The sequence below is a fragment of the Gadus morhua genome, chromosome 8, assembly GCF_902167405.1.
Source record: "Gadus morhua chromosome 8, gadMor3.0, whole genome shotgun sequence".
In the NCBI taxonomy this organism is placed as follows: domain Eukaryota; kingdom Metazoa; phylum Chordata; class Actinopteri; order Gadiformes; family Gadidae; genus Gadus; species Gadus morhua.
Genome location: NC_044055.1, coordinates 622,701 through 642,368, shown reverse-complemented (window position 1 = coordinate 642,368; position 19,668 = coordinate 622,701). Strand labels below are relative to the sequence as shown.

The window sequence follows — 19,668 nt, the reverse complement described above, 5'->3', positions numbered from 1 at the left end:
AGAGGGGAGAGGGAGGAGAGTGAGGAGGGAGGAGGGGAGAGGGGAGAGGGGAGAGGGAGGAGAGTGAGGAGAGTGAGGAGGGAGGGGGTGGAGAGAGGGGAGAGGGGGGAGAAGGACGATGAGTAAAGAAAGGTTAAGAAGGTATGGGGAGGGTTAGAGAGGTACGAAGGGGGAGAGGGGGGGTGAGGAGGAGGAGGAGAGAGGAGGGAGGGGGGAGGGATGGGAGGGGATGAAGAGGAAAGATGGCAGATTAATCAAAATCATAGATTAATGGCTAAATAGTACTGTGCACTGTACACACACACACACACACACACACACACACACACACACACACACACACACACACACACACACACACACACACACACACACACACACACACACACACACACACACACACACACACACACACACTGCACCGGCAGCCTTGGGGGTGGATTGGTTAATGGCTTCCACGGAAGGTTAGCTTCACCGCTGCATAGGAAGGCCTTATCAGGAGCGACAGCACCTGGCCCTTCATGCTAATGACCCGCCCTGACACCAGCGGCGGGGTGGGGTCAGCCAGGGGGTCTCCAGGAGGAAGCCTTCCAGTGGCAGCCTCCTGGCGGGGCCGTTATCACCGGCAGCCGTTGTGTAACGGGAGCTGAGCTGCTCTCCGAGGGGGGGGGGGCGGGACTCTCAGTTTGGGTTATAGATGTTCCAAAATATCCCAAAGACTCCTACAGCCATCCTATCACACACTCTCGCTTTGCCAACCTCGTCGTGAAGCAGGGACAACTTTAATTCAGTCTCCACCGTTTCTTTAGATTTGAGGATGATTCTTGACCTCTCATTTCAGATTAGTGATTTATCTCAAGTGCACTTTGGGGAGAAACAGACGCCAAGTCCCCCGTGTTACAATGAAGGTAAAAGGTAACATGTTTGCATATCTATGACTGTATCCAGACAACCTAACACAAAGGACATCAACATAACCCGACATTACACCGTCCTGTGGCTGAGGCCGTACCTGTAGATCTTGCGGTGGAAGCGGTCGGACCAGAAGATGCGGTTGTTGGCCACGTCCACGTCGAGAGCCACGGCGTTCTTCTGGGTGGAGACCACCTGGGTGTACTCGCGCTTCACCGGGTCGATGCGGCGGATCTCGTGGCGGTTGGTGACCAACAGGTACGCACTCTTCCCTGGAGGTGAAGAACCACGCAGGAGCACATGTTGAACATCAGTCAAAGGATTAGAAGCAACTAGGATTTAATTCCCTCTTCCTTGGAGGTGAATTAACTAACATGAGCACATGTCCATCATCAGTCAAAGAATTAGAAGTATTAAGGATTTTAATTCCCTCTTCCTTGGAGGGGAATAATCAAACAGGAACACGTCAGGCAGCGTTGCAAGGATAAGAAGTATTTAGGCTTTTAATTCCCTCTTCCCTTGAAGGTAAATAAACAAACACAAGCGCACATCAAGCATCGGTCAAAGAAGGAGATTGCATCACATCGAAACTGAGACCACTTTTGATTCGGCAGCAAAGATTCTGTATTTTTAGAATAGTGACTGCTTGTGATTCATCAAGTAGATAAAACCCCCCAAACAACACCACTATGACATGGTTAACACATAAAACATCAAATAAACAGGATTCAGAGATATAACTCAGCCACGCCCTAGAGATAATTGACACATGAATCATGGATTATAAGTATCTATACATTATTGATGATACCGAAGCTTCGCAGAGAGGAGACGCTTTGACAAATAAACAGGAGCACGGATTGCTTTGAATGGAGGTGGAAGTAGAGGGTAGCTTACACACAATGATGATGATGATGATGATGGATGGGTGACATACAGGAGAGAGGAGCCAGCTAGAGGCTGATGAGGTCAGTTATCTACGCTGACCACAACCGGCCGCCATTAAGCCTGAAGGATGGATGTTGACATTTGGTCCCGGCGATAAAACTCCCCGAGTGGCCAGGAGAAGAGCTACAGATGCATCGGACCGGGAGAGTTCCCCTCCTTCAGGTATGAACGATGGAGCAGACGCCTCCATCCAGAGGGGCAGGTGGATTCAGATGCCGTGGTTCTGGAGCAGGTACGGGGAATGGGTTCCTCTCTGACAGCCTTACCACCAGCCCCTCGCCCACACACTGAACCGTGTTACTGCTGATCGGCCAGGAGTAGGACACAACCCCACGCCGTCACATCCCAGTACACCTGACAGAACTACACTGTGAACCGGGGCGTTGTGTAAGGCCCAGCCCTCCACACACGGGGGGAAGCCTGTACTCCTTCATTAAGACGCAGGGGGAAGTGGCTGCGTTGGTCAGCGCGTCTGCGTGTTGTCATTAAACGGCTCGCTACACTGTTACGTTCCTCCTCTGAATGTACAGATCACAGGGGGTCTCAGCGTGAGCGCGCACGCTTTGGATCCTCAGTGCACACGTGCGCAAGAGGACGCCGAGGATCACGTGGATGAATGGAGAAACTCATGCATACAAATGGCATGTGTATTTACATACACATGCACACACGTAGATACACGCATGCATACAAACAGCACCTCGACATGTTTCAATTATGCATGGGCGGATGAACAAACACACACACATATACATACACACATATAGACACACAACCCCACACTGTCATACACACCGCAAACACACACGTTGTAAGGCTTTCGTAGACAACAAGAAGACAAAGTTATTTGCTCTGCTTAACAACCTTGAAGCTAACATCCGAACATTGACCTGACACTGCTGAACCGACCGCTGAGCCAACTGAAGGGTTCGCTAAAGTATAATTAGAATGAGATTTTTATTGATATTATATTATTCATAGGGAGAAGTAGCATAAGCCTCTATTCTCTGATCCGCTGACATATTAAAGGCTAAGCGGCAGCAGACAGGTCATCCCCAGTGGCAGTAGAACATGAAGCTATTCTTATGAAATATACTCTCACCCCCCCATCTCTTTTTCTCACCCTCCCTCTATTCCCCTCTCCCTCCCTCCCTCTCCCCCTCCTCTTCTTCTGGCCTCTCTCTGCCCTGAGCTCCGACGCGGAGCCCTGTTATCAAACAGACGCCTTCTCTAAAGGAACTGTCCGCTCCGATGACAACATGGCCGACCCCTCTCCGGGGGGATAACAGCTCCCAGCTGGACGGCCCTGCCGGGGACGGTCCCCGCTCGGGAAATATACCCCAACCGACACGGCCGCCGACGTCCGGGTGCTGCCCTCACAACACCGGCGTCGTGGTGGTGGACCTTAAACGCTCAGATGAAGAAGGACGGAAAAAAGGAAGAATGCTAAAATAAAATGACACAGAAAGGATAACCGAGAACATCCCCGCACACGCACGCAGACACACACGCGCACACGCGCACACACACACACAAACACACACACACACACACACACACGCACACACACAGTTTTCCATTTAGTCACACTAGCGTTCAGAGTTGTAATTATATTAATTAAGCTGGAGGAAAGGCACGGTGCTAAACAGCTGGCGGCATTAAAATCCCCATATTAAGAAAACAAAGTGCCAAAGGTTCTCAGAGGGCCTCCTCTCCAAACGTCTTCAGGCCGGAGCTCTGAGACCAACGTTAACCTAATTATGAGTCGGTTCCAAAAACTGTTTTAAACGGATAATTACATTTGACGATTGAACTCTGATGGCAAATAAACAACCTCGCAGCCAAACAAACAAGTTAATCTGCTTGTTCTTCCTTGCGCTGTTCAACTGACAGGAAAGGAAGAGAAAATGTATTCCTCAGTGATGTTTGACGTATTATTATTGATATCATATTATAGTAGTAGCAGTAATTGGTAATAGTAGTAGTATTAGTAATAGTGGTAGTAGTAATAGTAGTAGTAGTAGTAATAGTAATAGTAGTAATAGAAGTAGTAGCAGTAGTAATAGAATTAGTAGTAGTAGTAATATAATTGGTAATAGTAGTAGTAATAGTAATAGTAGTAGTAGTAGTAATAGTAGTAGTAGTAATAGTAGTAGTAGTAATAGTAGTAGTAGTAATAGTAGTAATAGTAGTAGTAATAATAGTAGTAGTAGTAATAGTAGTAGTAGTAGTAGTAGTAGTAATATAATTGGTAATAGTAGAAGTAGTAATAGTAATATAATTGGTAATAGTAGTAATATAATTGGTTATAGTAGTAGTAGTAATATAATTGGTAATAGTAGTAGTAGTAGTAGTAATAGTAGTAGTAGTAGTAGTAATAGTAGTATTAGTAATATAATTGGTAATAGTAGTAGTAGTAATAGTAGTAGTAGTAATTGGTAATAGTAGTAGTAATAGTAGTGGTGGTAGTAGTAGTAGTAATAGTAGTGGTGGTAGTAGTAGTAGTAGTAGTAATAGTAGTAGTAGTAGTAGTAGTAGTAGTAATAGTAGTGGTGGTAGTAGTAGTAGTAGTAGTAGTGGGGTTGGCTAAGAGTCGTCCCTGAGCACGACCCCTGACCCTAAGGGTTCCTGACGAGCTGGCTGTCGCCTTGCGCGGTCGACTCCGCCGTCGGGACATGAAAGTGTGGATAAGCGCCGGGGTTACTTTGGGTAAAAGCGTCTGCTCAATGCCCTAAATGTAGTAGCATAAGCAGAAGTATTATTATTGAATTAACTAAAGGGGCTGCATTTATACAGCGCTAACCTGTGGCCACTCAGTGCTTCACAACCAATGCCTCACATCCACCCATTCATACACTAAAACCACGTGAGCCAGCTCCTTCTGTTCTCTAAGTAAGGAAGCCTGGGATGGAACCAGCAGCCGTCCGTTGGTGAGACCGCCGAGCTCCCAGAGGGGCTGCAGGCCGTCTCCCCGTCACTACTCTGAAGCCAGCTGACAGTAGAGGTCAGGCCTTGCGTCTCTGCTCGATCAACACCCCCCGCGTCAGAGGCTGAGGGCTCAGCCGGCTCGTCCTCTGGTCACTCCTCAGCAGCCAGGCGGGGAGGTGAGGAGGGCGCTCTGAGCGAAGCTCCGGAGAGATGCTAGTTGCCATGGGAATGGCTTTTTGATTTATTTTTGAAAAATTAACAAGCCAGCTCACGGCACGCGAGGGACGTGTTTTGTGGATAAACATCATTCTATCATATATTTGTCAGACTATTTAGTAATGTAGCCATCTTTATGCTTTCTTTTTTGGGGGTATTTATTTTGAAGCTTTTGGGATATGAATCAAAGACACTCAACACACTGGAGCCCTCCAAACATCGGACTGATATTTCTTTCTTCCTCCCCAAAGCTAATTTCCCCTCGGTACGTAAAGAGGGAGAAGGGGGGCAGACGATAAACGCCACCCGGCCCCCCGCTCAGCAGCCCCCCGCTCAGCAGCCCCCTGCTCAGCAGCCCCCCGCTCAGCAGCCCACTCACCCTCGGCCTTGCAGGTCTTGGTGACGGGGTCGATCTCGTAGCCCTCGTAGCACTCACACTTGAAGTCCCCCTTGTAGTTGACACACATCTGGCTGCACGCTGCCGGGTCTTCACACTCATTAATGTCTGTGGAGGAGGAGGAGGAGGAAGAGGCAGAGGAAGAGGAGGAGAAGATAAAGGCAGAGGAAGAAGAATTAGAAGATAGAGGGAATGAAGAAGAAGAAAATAAGAAGTAGAAGTAGAAGATAGAGGGAGAAGAAGAAGAAGAAGAATAGAGGGAGATGAAAAAGGGAAAGATAAAGGGAGATGAAGAAGAAAAAGTAGAAGTAGAAGTAGGAGAGGAAGAGGAAGAGAGAAGTATAAGAGGAAGACGACAAAGAAGACAAAGAAAACGAAGCAGAAGATGAAAAAGAAGACACAAGTAGAAGGCAAATGTTTTGTTGTTCAGCCCCATGCCGAGAAAGCTCAGTGTCTATCTGTATGTGTGATAATAGAAGTGAAAAAAGGTGTTGCGAAGGGACGAACGGCGTACAGAGAAAGACGAACACCAACATAAAGACATCCATTCGGCAGACGCATCAGAGATGTCTGTGGGCGTGTTGGTGGCTGAGGATGTTTGTATTGAAATAATGACAATGCTGCGGCCAAGGCAGTCGCCCTAACTCCTTGGCGTCGTCGATAGATGAATACATCATCCTGACGGGCAGCAAGTGGGAGTTGGAGATAGGACTGAGAATAGCAGAAGCGTTCACTCTCACAGAGAACAGACTTTTGCTATTTGTGTGAAAGCGACGGTGTGAAAAGGGTCGCATGAAAATGGGGGAAGGGTATACTGCGTGTGTGTGAGGTCCATGTGTTAACCCATACGCGCTCACCCCCCTGAGGCAGCCACAATCGGCACGCAACACACAGATGGATACTGACACAGTAGTAATACTAACACAGTAGTCTGTCGCTAAACACTGGCAGGCTCTCCCTTCTATCTATCCGTCCATCTGCAGCTACTATTAACAGTATCTATCCTCTACCGTATTTATCTACAGTGTCTGTCTACTGCCAGACCATCCATCAACAGGAGGCCTATCTAGCTGCAGTATCTAGTGACTAGAGTATCTCATATATCAGTCTATTATATCTCACTCTATATCCATCCGTCCTCCACCCATTTCCCTTATCAGTCCGTCATCCATCCATCCATCGAGACCTCATCCATCCTCCGTCCATTATGCATCCGTCCGTGCGTCCGTTTGTCCTTCTCTACCTCCACAAGTCTTCTTGTCCAGCAGCTGGTACCCAGCGGGACACTGGCACTCGAAGCCGATTGGTCGATCCGTGCAGATGTGGGAGCAGCCGCCGTTGTTAATCAGGCACTCGTTCAACCCTGGAGGGGGGAGGGAGGGGGAGAGAGAGAGAGAGGGGGAGGGAGAGAGAGAGAGAGAGAGAGAGAGAGAGAGAGAGAGAGAGAGAGAGAGAGAGAGAGAGAGAGAGAGAGAGAGAGAGAGAGAGAGAGACACAGAGATAGAGACAGAGAGAGAGACAGAGACAGAGACAGAGAGAGAGACAGAGACAGAGAGAGAGAGAGAGAGACACAGAGATAGAGACAGAGAGAGAGACAGAGACAGAGACAGAGAGAGAGAGAGACGGAGAGAGAGAGACATTGGTTTTACAGTCTCTGGAACAGTACATCCTGCTAAATCAACAACAAATAGGATGATGCAATGAATACTAAATGTAAACATCTTAAGAACGACAGGAAAAGCCCCTGAATGTCAACGTGTTGTTGCGGCTAATGTAAAGCCGGGTGACACCGACAACCACCCGACTGCAGGACTCGTAGCGCGACGTAGGTCCCACATTAAGGTGACCTTAATGAGGACTAAAGGCAAGCGTTCCCTCTCTGCGGCTCATTAGCCCCTCAGAGGCAAAAGATACTAAAAGGTCAGCAGGAGTTTCTACTCATTAGACAAACGCAGCGCTGGCACATCCGTCACTGGTCGCCGCGGCGTGACTCCAGGCCCCACTCCCACTGCATCAGGGTAATGGCTGGCCTACATTTACAGGACAATAATGATCATAATATAGTGGATTTCAATGCATGCAACACTGTGGTTTCGTTTTGTAATCAGCTGTGTTTAATGATGAAATCTTTGCATGTTGTACTTCACCACTGGAATAATGCATGAATGAGTCCAAAAGGAAAGAGTTATTGCGATGGATGTCTTTTTGGGTCAACGTTCATCTCAGAAACCCGAGTTGCTTTTGCTTCCTTGCAGAGGGACTCCTGGGAGAGAAGTGCTCTGGGGTTGCACTGTAAGCAGGAGCTCTGACGGGGAACAGCTTAGGTGAATCCCACTTTTTAGGCATTCAAAAGCAATTCGTGTTCAGTGAATCTGACCTCATGGCAGTGAGGTCAGAAAGTGCACTTAGTTCCACTTTTTCTTTCACTTTCAGTTCCTCTCTTTGCCAATCTAACCTCATCTCTCCGCGGTGATAGTGGCTTTGAGTAAACAGCAATAAATATGTATCATCTCTCTGAATGTCCGGTGACCACTATGGGAGCGTTTGTTTTGCTGACACACACAGCACCCCGGGGAGGCATTGGCTAAAATCCTAACAGCTTTTCAGACGGCTGCTCGTGATTTAGAGGTCACTCTACAGATCCCCTGGGCAAACAAACATCACATTTCACTCTGCTGCTTCTCACACACAGTCACTCACACACACAAACGCACACACACATACCCACAGACACAAACACACACACAACCGCAAACACCCACACACACACACACACACGTGTGAGCGCCTACACAAGGTGACTGTTTTTCTCTCAGCTACAGTGACCTTTGAAATCAGAGGCAAGGTCATTCTTGCTAGTATTAAGAGGAAACGGGAGCATTCAAGTAAAGGTTGGAAAAAGCATTTGAACAAACTCTCACAACTTTCGCTTAAGTGCTGTAACCCCAATAAAAGGCATGACTACAAGAACTGCTGGAAGGACTAAGGGCAAGAATGATGGGCTAGGTTTCTATTGTTGTCCCGCAGCAAGATGGATACAGAGAAGGAAATAAAGGAATGGAGGAAGAAGGGGGAAAATAGAGGAGGCATGAAGTAATTTCCTCCCCCAAAATAACCACCAAACATTCCGCTCGCTACACCTCACACTCCTACAGCTGAGTAGGAGTGTGTTATTTTTTCGCAGCACCACAACCGATGTTCGCGCGGCTGTGTGTGTGTGTGATGCGTACGTGGGAGAGGTGCAGGTGTGTGTGTGAGAGGTGTGTGATGTGATGTATGACACGGGCGGAGGCGCTGAGCAGCAGGGGGCGGGCGGAGCGGCGAGAGCCTCTCTCCGCCCTGCAGTCTCCCCACGTAGGACTCCAGACACCTGATCACCCGTCTGCCAGTGATGAATAAAAACTCTCTTCTGTCTGTGTGTTCAGCTGTGTGTGTGTGTGTGTGTGTGTGTGTGTGTGTGTGTGTGTGTGTGTGTGTGTGTGTGTGGTTGTGTGTGTGTGTAGCTGTGTGTGTAGCTGTGTGTGTGTGTGTGTGTGTGTGCGTGTGTGTGTGTGTGTGTGTGTGTGTGTGTGTGTAGCTGTGTGTGTAGCTGTGTGTGTAGCTGTGTTTGTGTGTGTGTGTGTGTGTGTGTGTGTGTGTGTGTAGCTGTGTGTGTGTGTGTGTGTGTGTAGCTGTGTGTGTGTGTGTGTGTGTGTGTGTGTGTGTGTGTGTGTGTGTGTGTGTGTGTGTAGCTGTGTGTGTGTGTAGCTGTGTGTGTGTGTGTGTGTGTGTGTGTGTGTGTGTGTGTGTGTGTGTGTGTGTGTGTGTGTGTGTGTGTGTGTGTGTGTGGGTCTGTCGGGGGGAGGTTTGTGACATGGAATAATGTAAGTGTAGAGAGCGCTACGCGCCGAGTCAAGACAGATAGCGGGTCGTCCGCCTACGAGCGCGCTCTGTAGTCACCGAGTGTAAAATCAAAGTGGGAGGAGGCGGACGAGGTCGGACTAGCAATGAGGGACTGGAAGAGAAAGTAAAAAGAAAACAGATACACAAAGTGAAAGTAAAAGAAACAAAAGGGTGAGAGGGACGGCATGAGAGGAGTACAAGTCTTAGTATTTGGGATGCGCACAAACGAACATGACTCCCGTAATCAACAGAGCCTGCTTCTAATTACAGAAGGCTTCTCTGAAATGCACGGCGCCACAAAAGAGTCTTTGAGTTTAGTGAGGGGGGGGGGGCACCATTACGGCTGCTGCATGAGCCGCTGAATTCATCGACAGTTACACTCTCGTTAAATGAGGCTGAGGCAAAAGGAACACACCCACACACACACAGACACACACTTTTTGGCAAAAGCACAAGTTCAGTAATTGCCAGGTTAGACGGCGGTTTCCAGTGGATGTTAAATCGCTACAGGAGGGAAGAGCAGGGAGAGGGAGGAGAACTGCTCGACCAGCAGAACACCATACATAATGCAATCGATAAACTCTTTAAAGTTCAAAGGGGTTTATTTTTATAATCTTCAAACGTCATGCACCAGGGGTATATGAAATGGAATGAGTGTGTGTGAGCATGTGTGTGCGTGCGTGTGTGCGCGTGCGTGCGCGTGTCAGTGTAGAGTATGCCAGTGTTTGTGCATGTGTGTGTGCAGCGTGTGTGTGTGTGTCAACTTGTATATGTGTGTGTGTGTGTGTGTGTGTGTGCTTGTGCGTGCGTGCGTGTGCGTGTGTCAGTGTTTGTCAGTGTGTGTGCGAGCTTCAGATAGAGCAAGAGGAAATGAAACTTTACGTTTCCCAGGCCAATTATTGAAGTTCTTTTGAATTGAACGGACAGAGCAAGAGAGAGCGAGTGAATGGCACAGAGAGAGAGACATGGAGAGAGAGAGTGACATGGAGAGAGAGAGAAACATGGAGAGAGAGAGTGAATAGCACAGCGAGAGAAACATGGAGAGAGAGAGTGACATGGAGAGAGAGAGAAACATGGAGAGAGAGAGTGAATGGCACAGCAAGAGAAACATGGAGAGAGAGAGTGACATGGAGAGAGACAGTCACATGGAGGGAGAGAGACATGGAGAGAGAGAGTGACATGGAGAGAGACAGTCACATGGAGGGAGAGAGAGACATGGAGAGAGAGAGTGACATGGAGGGAGACCCAGTGGGTCCACTCACCACACTCTTTCTTTGGCTCGTCTGAACGGTCCTTGCAGTTCTTCACAGAGTCACACACCTTGCTGCTGTCGATGCACTCCCCGTTCTTACAGAGGAACTTCAGCGGGCCCTCACACCTAGTGGCTGAAACACAACACAGGACTAGTTAACATCTAGCCACAACACACAGGACTAGTTAACATCTAGTCACAACACACAGGACTAGTTAACATCTAGTCAGAACACACAGGACTAGTTAACATCTAGTCACAACACACAGGACTAGTTAACATCTAGTCACAACACACAGGACTAGTTAACATCTAGCCACAACACACAGGACTAGTTAACATCTAGTCAGATCACACAGGACTAGTTAACATCTAGTCACAAGATACAGCACTAGTTAACATCTAGTCACAACACACAGGACTAGTTAACATCTAGTCAGATCACACAGGACTAGTTAACATCTAGTTAGATCACACAGGACTAGTTAACATCTAGTCAGATCACACAGGACTAGTTAACATCTAGTCAGATCACACAGGACTAGTTAACATCAAGTCACAACACACAGGACTAGTTAACATCTAGTCAGATCACACAGGACTAGTTAACATCTAGTCACAACACACAGGACTAGTTAACATCTAGTCAGATCACACAGGACTAGTTAACATCTAGTCACAACACACAGGACTAGTTAACATCTAGCCAGATCACACAGGACTAGTTAACATCTAGTCACAACACACAGGACTAGTTAACATCTATTCACTTAGTGGCTGCAACAAAAGACACACGACTAGTTAACATCTAGTCACAAGATACAGGACTAGTTAACAACTAGTTTGCAACACAAGACACAGGACTAGTTAACGTCTAGTCACAACACAAAGGACTAGTTAACATCTATTCACTTAATGGCTGCAACAAAAGACACACGACTAGTTAACATCTAGTCACAAGATACAGGACTATATAACATCTAGTCTGCAACACAAGACACAGGACTAGTTAACGTCTAGTCCCTTAGTGGCATAACTTGAGGCACAGGACTAGTTATCGTCTAGTCACTTAGTGGCATAACATGAGGCACAGGACTAGTTATCGTCTAGTCACTTAGTGGCATAACATGAGGCACAGGACTAGTTAACGTCTAGTCACTTAGTTACATTACATGAGGCACAGGACTAGTTAGCGTCTAGTCCCTTAGTGGCTGCAACACGTTTGAGGTGGAACCGTTTCCTTCTGTGCATGAGGTCATAGGGACTGCGTCGGGGGGCTGGGGGCATGCAGCTGAAGAAGGCCCTACAGGAACCAGCAGACGACGAGAGAAGCAGAGCGCCGCGTGAAACAAGAGGAAGCAGGAAAACAAGTGGAATGCAAACTGTGTCTGGGTCGGCGTGTCCGTGTCTCACGCTGTCCGGCGGGGGTTGACGAGGCGTTTCTTTCTGTCTTTCTCTAACGTTTAGGAAACAGAGAGCGCTATCTCACGGGCCTTCGCCTGCAGCCGGGGGCGGGGAGGAGGAGGAGGACGAGCACAGAACACAAACGGGCTTCCCCCTCAGCAGAGCCGAGACGGCGCTGCTGAGGGGGAAGCACTGAGTCAGTGGGCCCGTAACGATGAGTGACAGTCCGGCTGGTTGCCATGGCGACCATGGAGCCTCCACATTGCAATAGTGGCGCAAACTCCTAGCCGGGGGATCCTTATTGAAGAGGGGGCGGGACTTCCGGGCGTGCTTCGGAAGACGGGATGTCCGGTTACGTTTCATAGGTTTAGCCATGAGAGGGCGGGACTTCCGCTGTCCGTTCACGTCAAAAGTTTTCAGATATTTCTTCATCAAACTCTTTGCAGCTGTCCGTTGTTCATCGGCTTATTACTTTTTCGCTCCGCGTTAAGCGGAGTACACCGCTCGAGGAAGAGGGCGTAAAATGCATTTCTGTGGACGGAGCCAATGCTAGAATCAGGGGAGATGTTAGTCTTGATTAGGCGCCATTGCTGCTCGTCTCCAGAAGACAGTAAACAAACTAACTAAACTGTTAGGGGTCGTAGTATCAATGAAAACAGCATTTGGAAGGAGTCGAACGACCAATCGCCCTTCGACTTCGAAAAATACGCCTGCAACAAAATACGTCTGCTGCCGCAGATATAACCCCATCAAACAGCCAACGTCCTGAATGTCCTGCTTTGCCCGCTGGAGAGCAGATTGCAGATGTAACGAAGTGCAAAGCTTAATTGGATGGCCGCCCTCCTAAAGGTCAGGTCCTGTATCCCAACTGCACTTCATGACCCACTCTGCCTACTGTTAATATTAATATTAATATTAATAATAACTTGAATTTAGGGGCGGCAGTAGCTCAGGAGGTAGAGCGGGTCGGCTGGTAACCTGAAGGTCGCTGGTTCGATCCCCGGCTCTTCCTAGCTGAGTGCCGAGGTGTCCCTGAGTGAGACGCCTCACCCTGACTGCTCCTGACCAGCTGGCTGTCGCCCTGCGTGGCTGACGCTGCCGTCGGTGTGTGAATGTGTGCGTGAATGGGTGAGCGTCAGGCAATATTGGGAAGCGCTTTCAGCGGCCACTGGTTAGAAATGCAGTTAAGAGAATGTACGTTGCTCCTTTCATAGCACGGAGCTCACCGTTGACACAGCCGCTCTCGTCGCTGTGGTCGGGGCAGTCGTGGACCTTGTTGCACTGCTTGGTGCCGTGGATACAGGAGCCGTCGCCGCACTGGAACTCATCTGGACGACACGTCAACAGGGCTGGAGGGGGACACACACACACACACACACACACACACACACACACACACACACACACACACACACACACACACACACACACACACACACACACACACACACACACACACAGTTATTAGGAAAATCAGTTGCCAAATCTAAAAGAGCACACGCTTTTGAATTAGAATCCACACGCCCGCACCCGCAGGCGCACACGACCCACATACAAACACACATACACAATTTTCAACACAAACACACACACTAACACACATGCAGTAATTACAAATGATTTCTCAATATCCACACACACAAAAGCACACACAGACAGAGTTTGATCAATTTGATACCTTCAACTTCCCAATGCAGATTAAGAAAAGCATTTAAAGTCCCGGCTTTAAACAATATTTTACTTTGTATTCCAGATCCCAACAGTGTAATCAATTCCTAGCAGGCAGCTGGTACAACCCGGAGCCAAACCATTTATCTCAGGGGCACGTGATGAATTACTTTCAATATCCACAAAACTGAGGCCAATGTAGGTGTTTATACCGGCATTATGCCCCGACTGGTGGCTCCCCTGTATGGAGGCGAAGGGTCCAGAGCAGAGGGACCTAGATACGGCCGGCAGGGGCAGTTATTCACAGCTATCAGGTCGCTGTCGGGCAGCCAGGATGAGTTTCACAGCAGGCTCCGCATCGTAATAGTCCAGACACACCAGTACTCAGCGTGTGTGTGTTTCTGGGTCTGTGTGTGTGTGTGTGTGTGTGTGTGTGCGCGCACTCATGTGCGTGCCTGTACTTGTGTGTTTGCCTGTGTGTGTGCGGGTGTCAGTGAGTGTGTGAATGAGCGTGCATGTGATTGCTTTGTGTGTGTGTGTGTGTGTGTGTGTGTGTGTGTGTGTGTGTGTGTGTGTGTGTGTGTGTGTGTGTGTGTGTGTGTGTGTGTGTGTGTGTGTGTGTGTGTGTGTGTGTGTGTGTGTTACACCTATTGGTGCCAGGGTGGTGTGAGAGTGACAGGCCGCTCACTGTGCCCCTGAAGGCCTCCACTAACTACACCCCGCTACGCGCCCTCCAAGGGCTTTCCAAATTGCCGTCAAGGACATTCATCTGTTGCCTAGCAACCCCTGGTCACCGGGACGGCCCTCGCCTTCCACCCCGCCAGACTTTGCCGCTTGCTACCTTCAGTAAAAGCAGCCATCCGATTGGCTGAATGAGCCATCCATCACGGCTTTCAGTGCTGTTTTATGACGGGGGATGAAGGAGAGAGTGAGAGCGGACGGGTTTGATGTGCTGCGCTGCCCATCGTCTTCATAACGAACAAAGAGGAGACATCAAAGGCTTTGTGGAGAGGGGAGAGAGCCAACCACAGGCCGGTAACCTGCTCCCCTTCCACGTGCTGGTGGGAAGAGCGGCCTTATCACCGTGCCTCCCTCTCCACACGAGTTCCCCGTCAGAGACCAGTCCTCAGAGGAGACGGGGACCAGCAGGGCCAGAGGGGGGCAGAGAGGGGCGGGTGTGAAGTACTGTCGGGTTGTAAACAGAGCAGAGGCTGATGGTCTCCGCGGTGTGGTCTGCTTAACAGGGAGACAGAAGGACCCGTGTTGTGATACTCTCTGACCTCATTTGTATGCTGCAGTTTGATTACATCAGCAGGAGGTTGCAATGGTGTGTGTGTGTGTGCGTGTGTGTGTGTGTGTGTGTGTATGTGTGTGTGTGTGTGTGTGTGTGTGTGTGTGTGTGTGTGTGTGTGTGTGTGTGTGTGTGTGTGTGTGTGTGTGTGTGTGTGTGTGTGTGTGTGTGTGTGTGTGTGTGTGTGTGTCCGTGCGTTTGTGTGTGTGTGGTCAACCAGAATGAAAGAGTTGTGTCTATTGGGGTGGATCAAATCTGAGACCCGGTGAATCACAGATGAATCATTCATATCCAGAGAGTATCCCATATGAAGGTTTATGGAACATATATAATGCAAACAGATGTATCATAGAAACTACCCTAATGGGCTATGGATGATGATACTGTAGTATGATCTATTAATAAGATGGGCTATTATTAATATGATGTGTTATCATCTGAAACGGGCGACCACCACTGGCACTGTGGGTGGGTTTTGAGCATTAAAGACGAATCTTCAGGTGCAAAAACATAAATAAAAAAACGACCAGTCTAGAACCGACGGGGAACCTTCTAGAAAAACATCCAAGAGAGGCGGACACAAAGAGATCGGAATTTGACGAATAACTCGAAACACGAAACAAACGAATAAAGGCAGCGACTCACGGCAGTCCAGCTCGTCCGACTTGTCCTTGCAGTCGGGGTCGCCGTCGCACTTCCACGCCAGGCGCACGCACTCCCCGTTGGCGCAGCGGAACTCGCCGGCCGTGCAGTTGGCGCGGCGATGCGTGGGGTACGGGGGCCCGCCCCCCTCGCCGCCGCCACCGCCGCAGCGCGCCGGGCCCTCGTCGGAGCCGTCGGCGCAGTCGGGGTCCCCGTCGCAGCTCCACATCAGCGGCACGCACTCGGTGGAGTTGCAGCGCAGGTGGTCCGGCCCGCAGGTCATCTGCGCCGCACACTTCAGCTCGTCAGAGCCGTCGCCGCAGTCGTCGTCTCCGTCGCACACGTACACGCTCGCCAGGCACTTCCGGTTACCGCACATGAACTCGCCGCGGGGGCAGGCCTTGGCGTCTGGGGGTAGCGTAGCGTAGCATAGCGGGCGTAGCGTAGCATAGCGGGTGTAGCGTAGCGTCGGCGAGAGGAGGAGGGACACAGAGAGATAATCGTTATGCCGTCATGTCGTTGGAATTCAAGTTCATTTCATTCTGCCTCACAGGACAACATTAATTAAATGAAGCAGAATTTACACACAAAATAGCGAAAAGCTTGTTTCTTAGGGGACTTACAGTGGATGATGTACTTCTAAAATGAATGCCTACAGGTAGGGTTTGCTAAACGCAAAGACAACACAAAAAAAATAACAAACCAAACCAACTGAAATAAATCCTGCTGGGGCTCCGGAACAATCTTTTCTCTGTTTGTATCTTAAACGAGAGAGCTCCGAAGGCCCAGGGCGGTCATTCCAGAAACAAACTAACTTAACATTTTAGTTTCCCTCAATTAAGCCGGAGCCTCAAGCACATGGCTCTTGATGTGCTTGAATTGAAGTCATTTCTAAGTAGTCCGAGAGGGCTTCATTAGGGGAAGCGTAATTGGACGGTTTCCATTCCGCCCGTCTCTCATTGGTTCAGACCCGGCGCCACTCTGCTCCCCGTGCCCAGGTGAGGTGGAACAACAGCACGCCCGCCCCTCCTGCGGTCACACAGACCGGGAGGCTTCAGGAGATGTCTTTGCTACGCAGCGAGCAGAGAAATATGAATCAGATTTCATCAGTTATTATCAGCGTGGAATAATGAGAACGAGATTGCGAGAGAGACCGACAGGTAAAGAGAAGAGAGAAAATATTGTAAGGAATCTTAAAATATTGCGGCATGTGTATAGATGCTGCCATCAAAGGTGTATGTTAGAACGTATATGCAATTATGTGTGCGCGCGTGTGTAGGTGTATGTGTGTGTGTGTGTGTGCATGTGCATCTGTGTGTGTTTCCACATGGAGGGAGTTGTGTTTTTCATCATTTCCAGATTAGGAGCATTAGCCTCTGCAAAATGTCTGAAACAGAATCAGATTCTGAAAAGAAAGATAGTACCGAAGGCCGTCACAGATTGCATCTTGGTATTACTCTCACTGCTAAACCCATCCTCTCTCTCTCTCTCTCTCTCTGTGTCTCTCTCTCTCGCTCTTCTCTCTCTGATATATCCATTCCTCTCCCTCTCTCTCCCTCCCTTTCTCTCCATCTCTCTGCTAAACCCATCCCTCCCTCTCTCTCTCTCTCCAATAACATCTGCTCAGACTGTTGTTTCGACCCAGCATCTTGACAATTTCCGTGTCACGGTGCACATATCTGCTCTACAGGGCTAACAGGTGAATACATATTAGCTCTCTCTCTCTCGCTCTTTTCATCCTCATCCTCCAACCATCTCTGTCCTTTTCCCTTCATAACCCGGTGTGCGCAGGAAGGCTGTGGTTTAAATCATCCACCGCAGAAGAGGAAGACACAGAGAGGAAGAGGAGGAAGAGGAGGAGGGTGTTTGAGAGGAATACAATAACCCACAGGGAGCTCTGACTCCCCTGCCCTTGGCAGCGTTGCCACAGCTCGCTGCTGTCTTCTGGACGACTCATCCTGACTCAGCATATGGGGGGGGTCAACAGGTCAACGGAGGCAGGGGCGGAGCAGCCAACTGACAAAAGTCAACTGTTTAGAAGAGCGACTGTGGACAAAGAGAGGGAACGGAGCGATAGTGTTTACTGTGGCCAAAGCAACTGAAGTGAATTCAGATACATGTCATCAGGGAGCAGGCAGACTGCTGATGTTGAGGGGATCGAACCCAGTACGTTTCGGCTGGGAGTCAACACCATGAGTCATGACCACACTATGCTCTCTACTAATGGCTTCTAATATAAATGATGGATTCTAGTCTAACCTTTCTTCGCATGCAAACAGCAACGTCTATGCTTAACATGCTAAATGGATTAGCGTAGCGAGTTAGCGTTGAGATGTTATCAATAACAATTAAATGGAAATGTAGGCAGTGATTAACCACGCATTTAATGGGCCGGTGGTTGTATCTTAAGTAGCTGTGGAAAAATGATTAAAAGAAAAAAATGTACAATGATGAAACAATACATCGGAAACCCATCACGTCAACTGTCTGCACGTACCAAGCTAACGAACGTCACGACACATAATTTGTTAATTACAATACCGCCGTACCGTATGTTAACCTCACCGGGCGGCTGGCCTCCTACATGCACAGCCCACGCATCAGCGCTTCAAGCTTTACATTTCACGGTTGTTGGGGGGCGTGCACGCCGCATGAATCACACGTGACGTCCTTAACATCGCCGAGCGAAGGCAAGCGAGGAAGGGCTGGCAGTTCACGTTGAGACCTGCTAAAGGGATTTAATTCATCTGCGATATCACACCGCGTGCACTCTTTTATGTTCAGCCAGAGGTGAATAATTAAAGCAGGTAAACAGCCGAGACTGGGAGGAGCAGGTGATCAGAGATGTACGTTAGTTTACCTGCTCCGCTGGAGACGGAAAGATGCACTTTGTTTACACACGGCCGTACTCGCAACATTTAAGCACTCAGCGCTGATTGTTAGCCCAAAGGCTTTAAGGGTATATTCTGTTCTGTGCTTACAAGCACCGTGTTATGATTAATTATTTACCCTGGCTGTTTGTTACCGTTTAATCCGGCTGTTTTTCAATATGTTTCCATTTGAGTTATTTGGCCCTGGAGCAAAATAGTGTTCAAAAAGTAATTATGACACATATTGAGCTAATTATATGTTATGGTCGCAATCATAGGATTTACTGCCGTTCGGCTTGCTGTGTAGACAGACGTACTTATTTTAGATTTTCTTAATGTGAGGTCAACGCAGTAAGCGGAAACATACAAGCTAAGCTGCTAGCCCCTTTGAACCAAGGGCTCCCCGTTACTAAGCAACAAGCTGGGGGACACACAGCAGTGACCCACACTAACACACAAGGACTGTTTTGTCAAGCCCAACTAGGGGAGAAATATCAAAATATTCTTCACTGACAACAAAAACAGGCTGGATAACATAAGGACAGAAGATAAAACAAAATAAACATACAGACTAAATATTAATCGCTTTCTGGTTTCAGATGGGTCCAATTGACTCCTAAAAACCAAATGGGCTGATTCCATCGGAGCGCAGGGAGAAGGGTACGCTGAATAAATGGACCCGCGGGGGAAAAGTATTAGACTAAATTGTTCCCTTGTCTTGCGAGCAGCCAAGAAAGGCTAATGTTTGCATTAGCAAAATGAAACGAAAAGTAGTTTGCCAGTGGCAAAGTAACTATTATCGTAAGAGGAGAGTCCGGTAAGGTAAAAAAAAAAAAAAGTGTTGAAGGTATTTCTCAAAGCTTCCACACTGCCGATGCACATATTCAGCTCCACAGAGGGGATACAACGCCTTCCCCGCTGGAAATCCTTCTCCAGTAGAAGTTGTGGTACATCTAACGCTGTTGCTGATGCCGTCCAAAACTTATTTTAAATATGCGATGGGTAAATACCAAGCACTAATCAAACACACACACACACAAACGCACATCCCTAAAGACTCCCTGCCAGAGATCAGCCGACAGGTTCCTTTCCAACACACATGAGTCATTTAATTTACACTTAATACGTAAAATATTAGCAAGAGCTCTGACCTAACAAAACGTGCCTTTATATCCTTGCTTGCAGCTGGGCTACTCAACCTTAGCTGACGTGCTAATACATTTTCCCCATAGATGCCCCAGATACTACTTAATACATA

The 19,668-nt window shown here is 48.5% G+C and overlaps 1 protein-coding gene across 3 annotated transcripts in view; it reads right to left on the bottom strand.

Moving 5' to 3' along the window:
- Positions 1-19,668, bottom strand: part of LOC115549011 (low-density lipoprotein receptor-related protein 8) — a 92,291-nt gene that overhangs the window by 17,213 nt on the left and 55,410 nt on the right. For all 3 annotated transcript variants that reach the window (XM_030363988.1, XM_030363990.1, XM_030363989.1), the window contains exons 5-10: positions 15,544-15,948; positions 13,166-13,288; positions 10,546-10,668; positions 6,645-6,764; positions 5,384-5,509; positions 1,013-1,184 (exon numbers count right to left, since the gene is read on the bottom strand). In XM_030363988.1, coding sequence (XP_030219848.1) covers positions 1,013-1,184; positions 5,384-5,509; positions 6,645-6,764; positions 10,546-10,668; positions 13,166-13,288; positions 15,544-15,948 — 1,069 coding nt within the window. The remainder of the gene's footprint in view (positions 1-1,012; positions 1,185-5,383; positions 5,510-6,644; positions 6,765-10,545; positions 10,669-13,165; positions 13,289-15,543; positions 15,949-19,668) is intronic.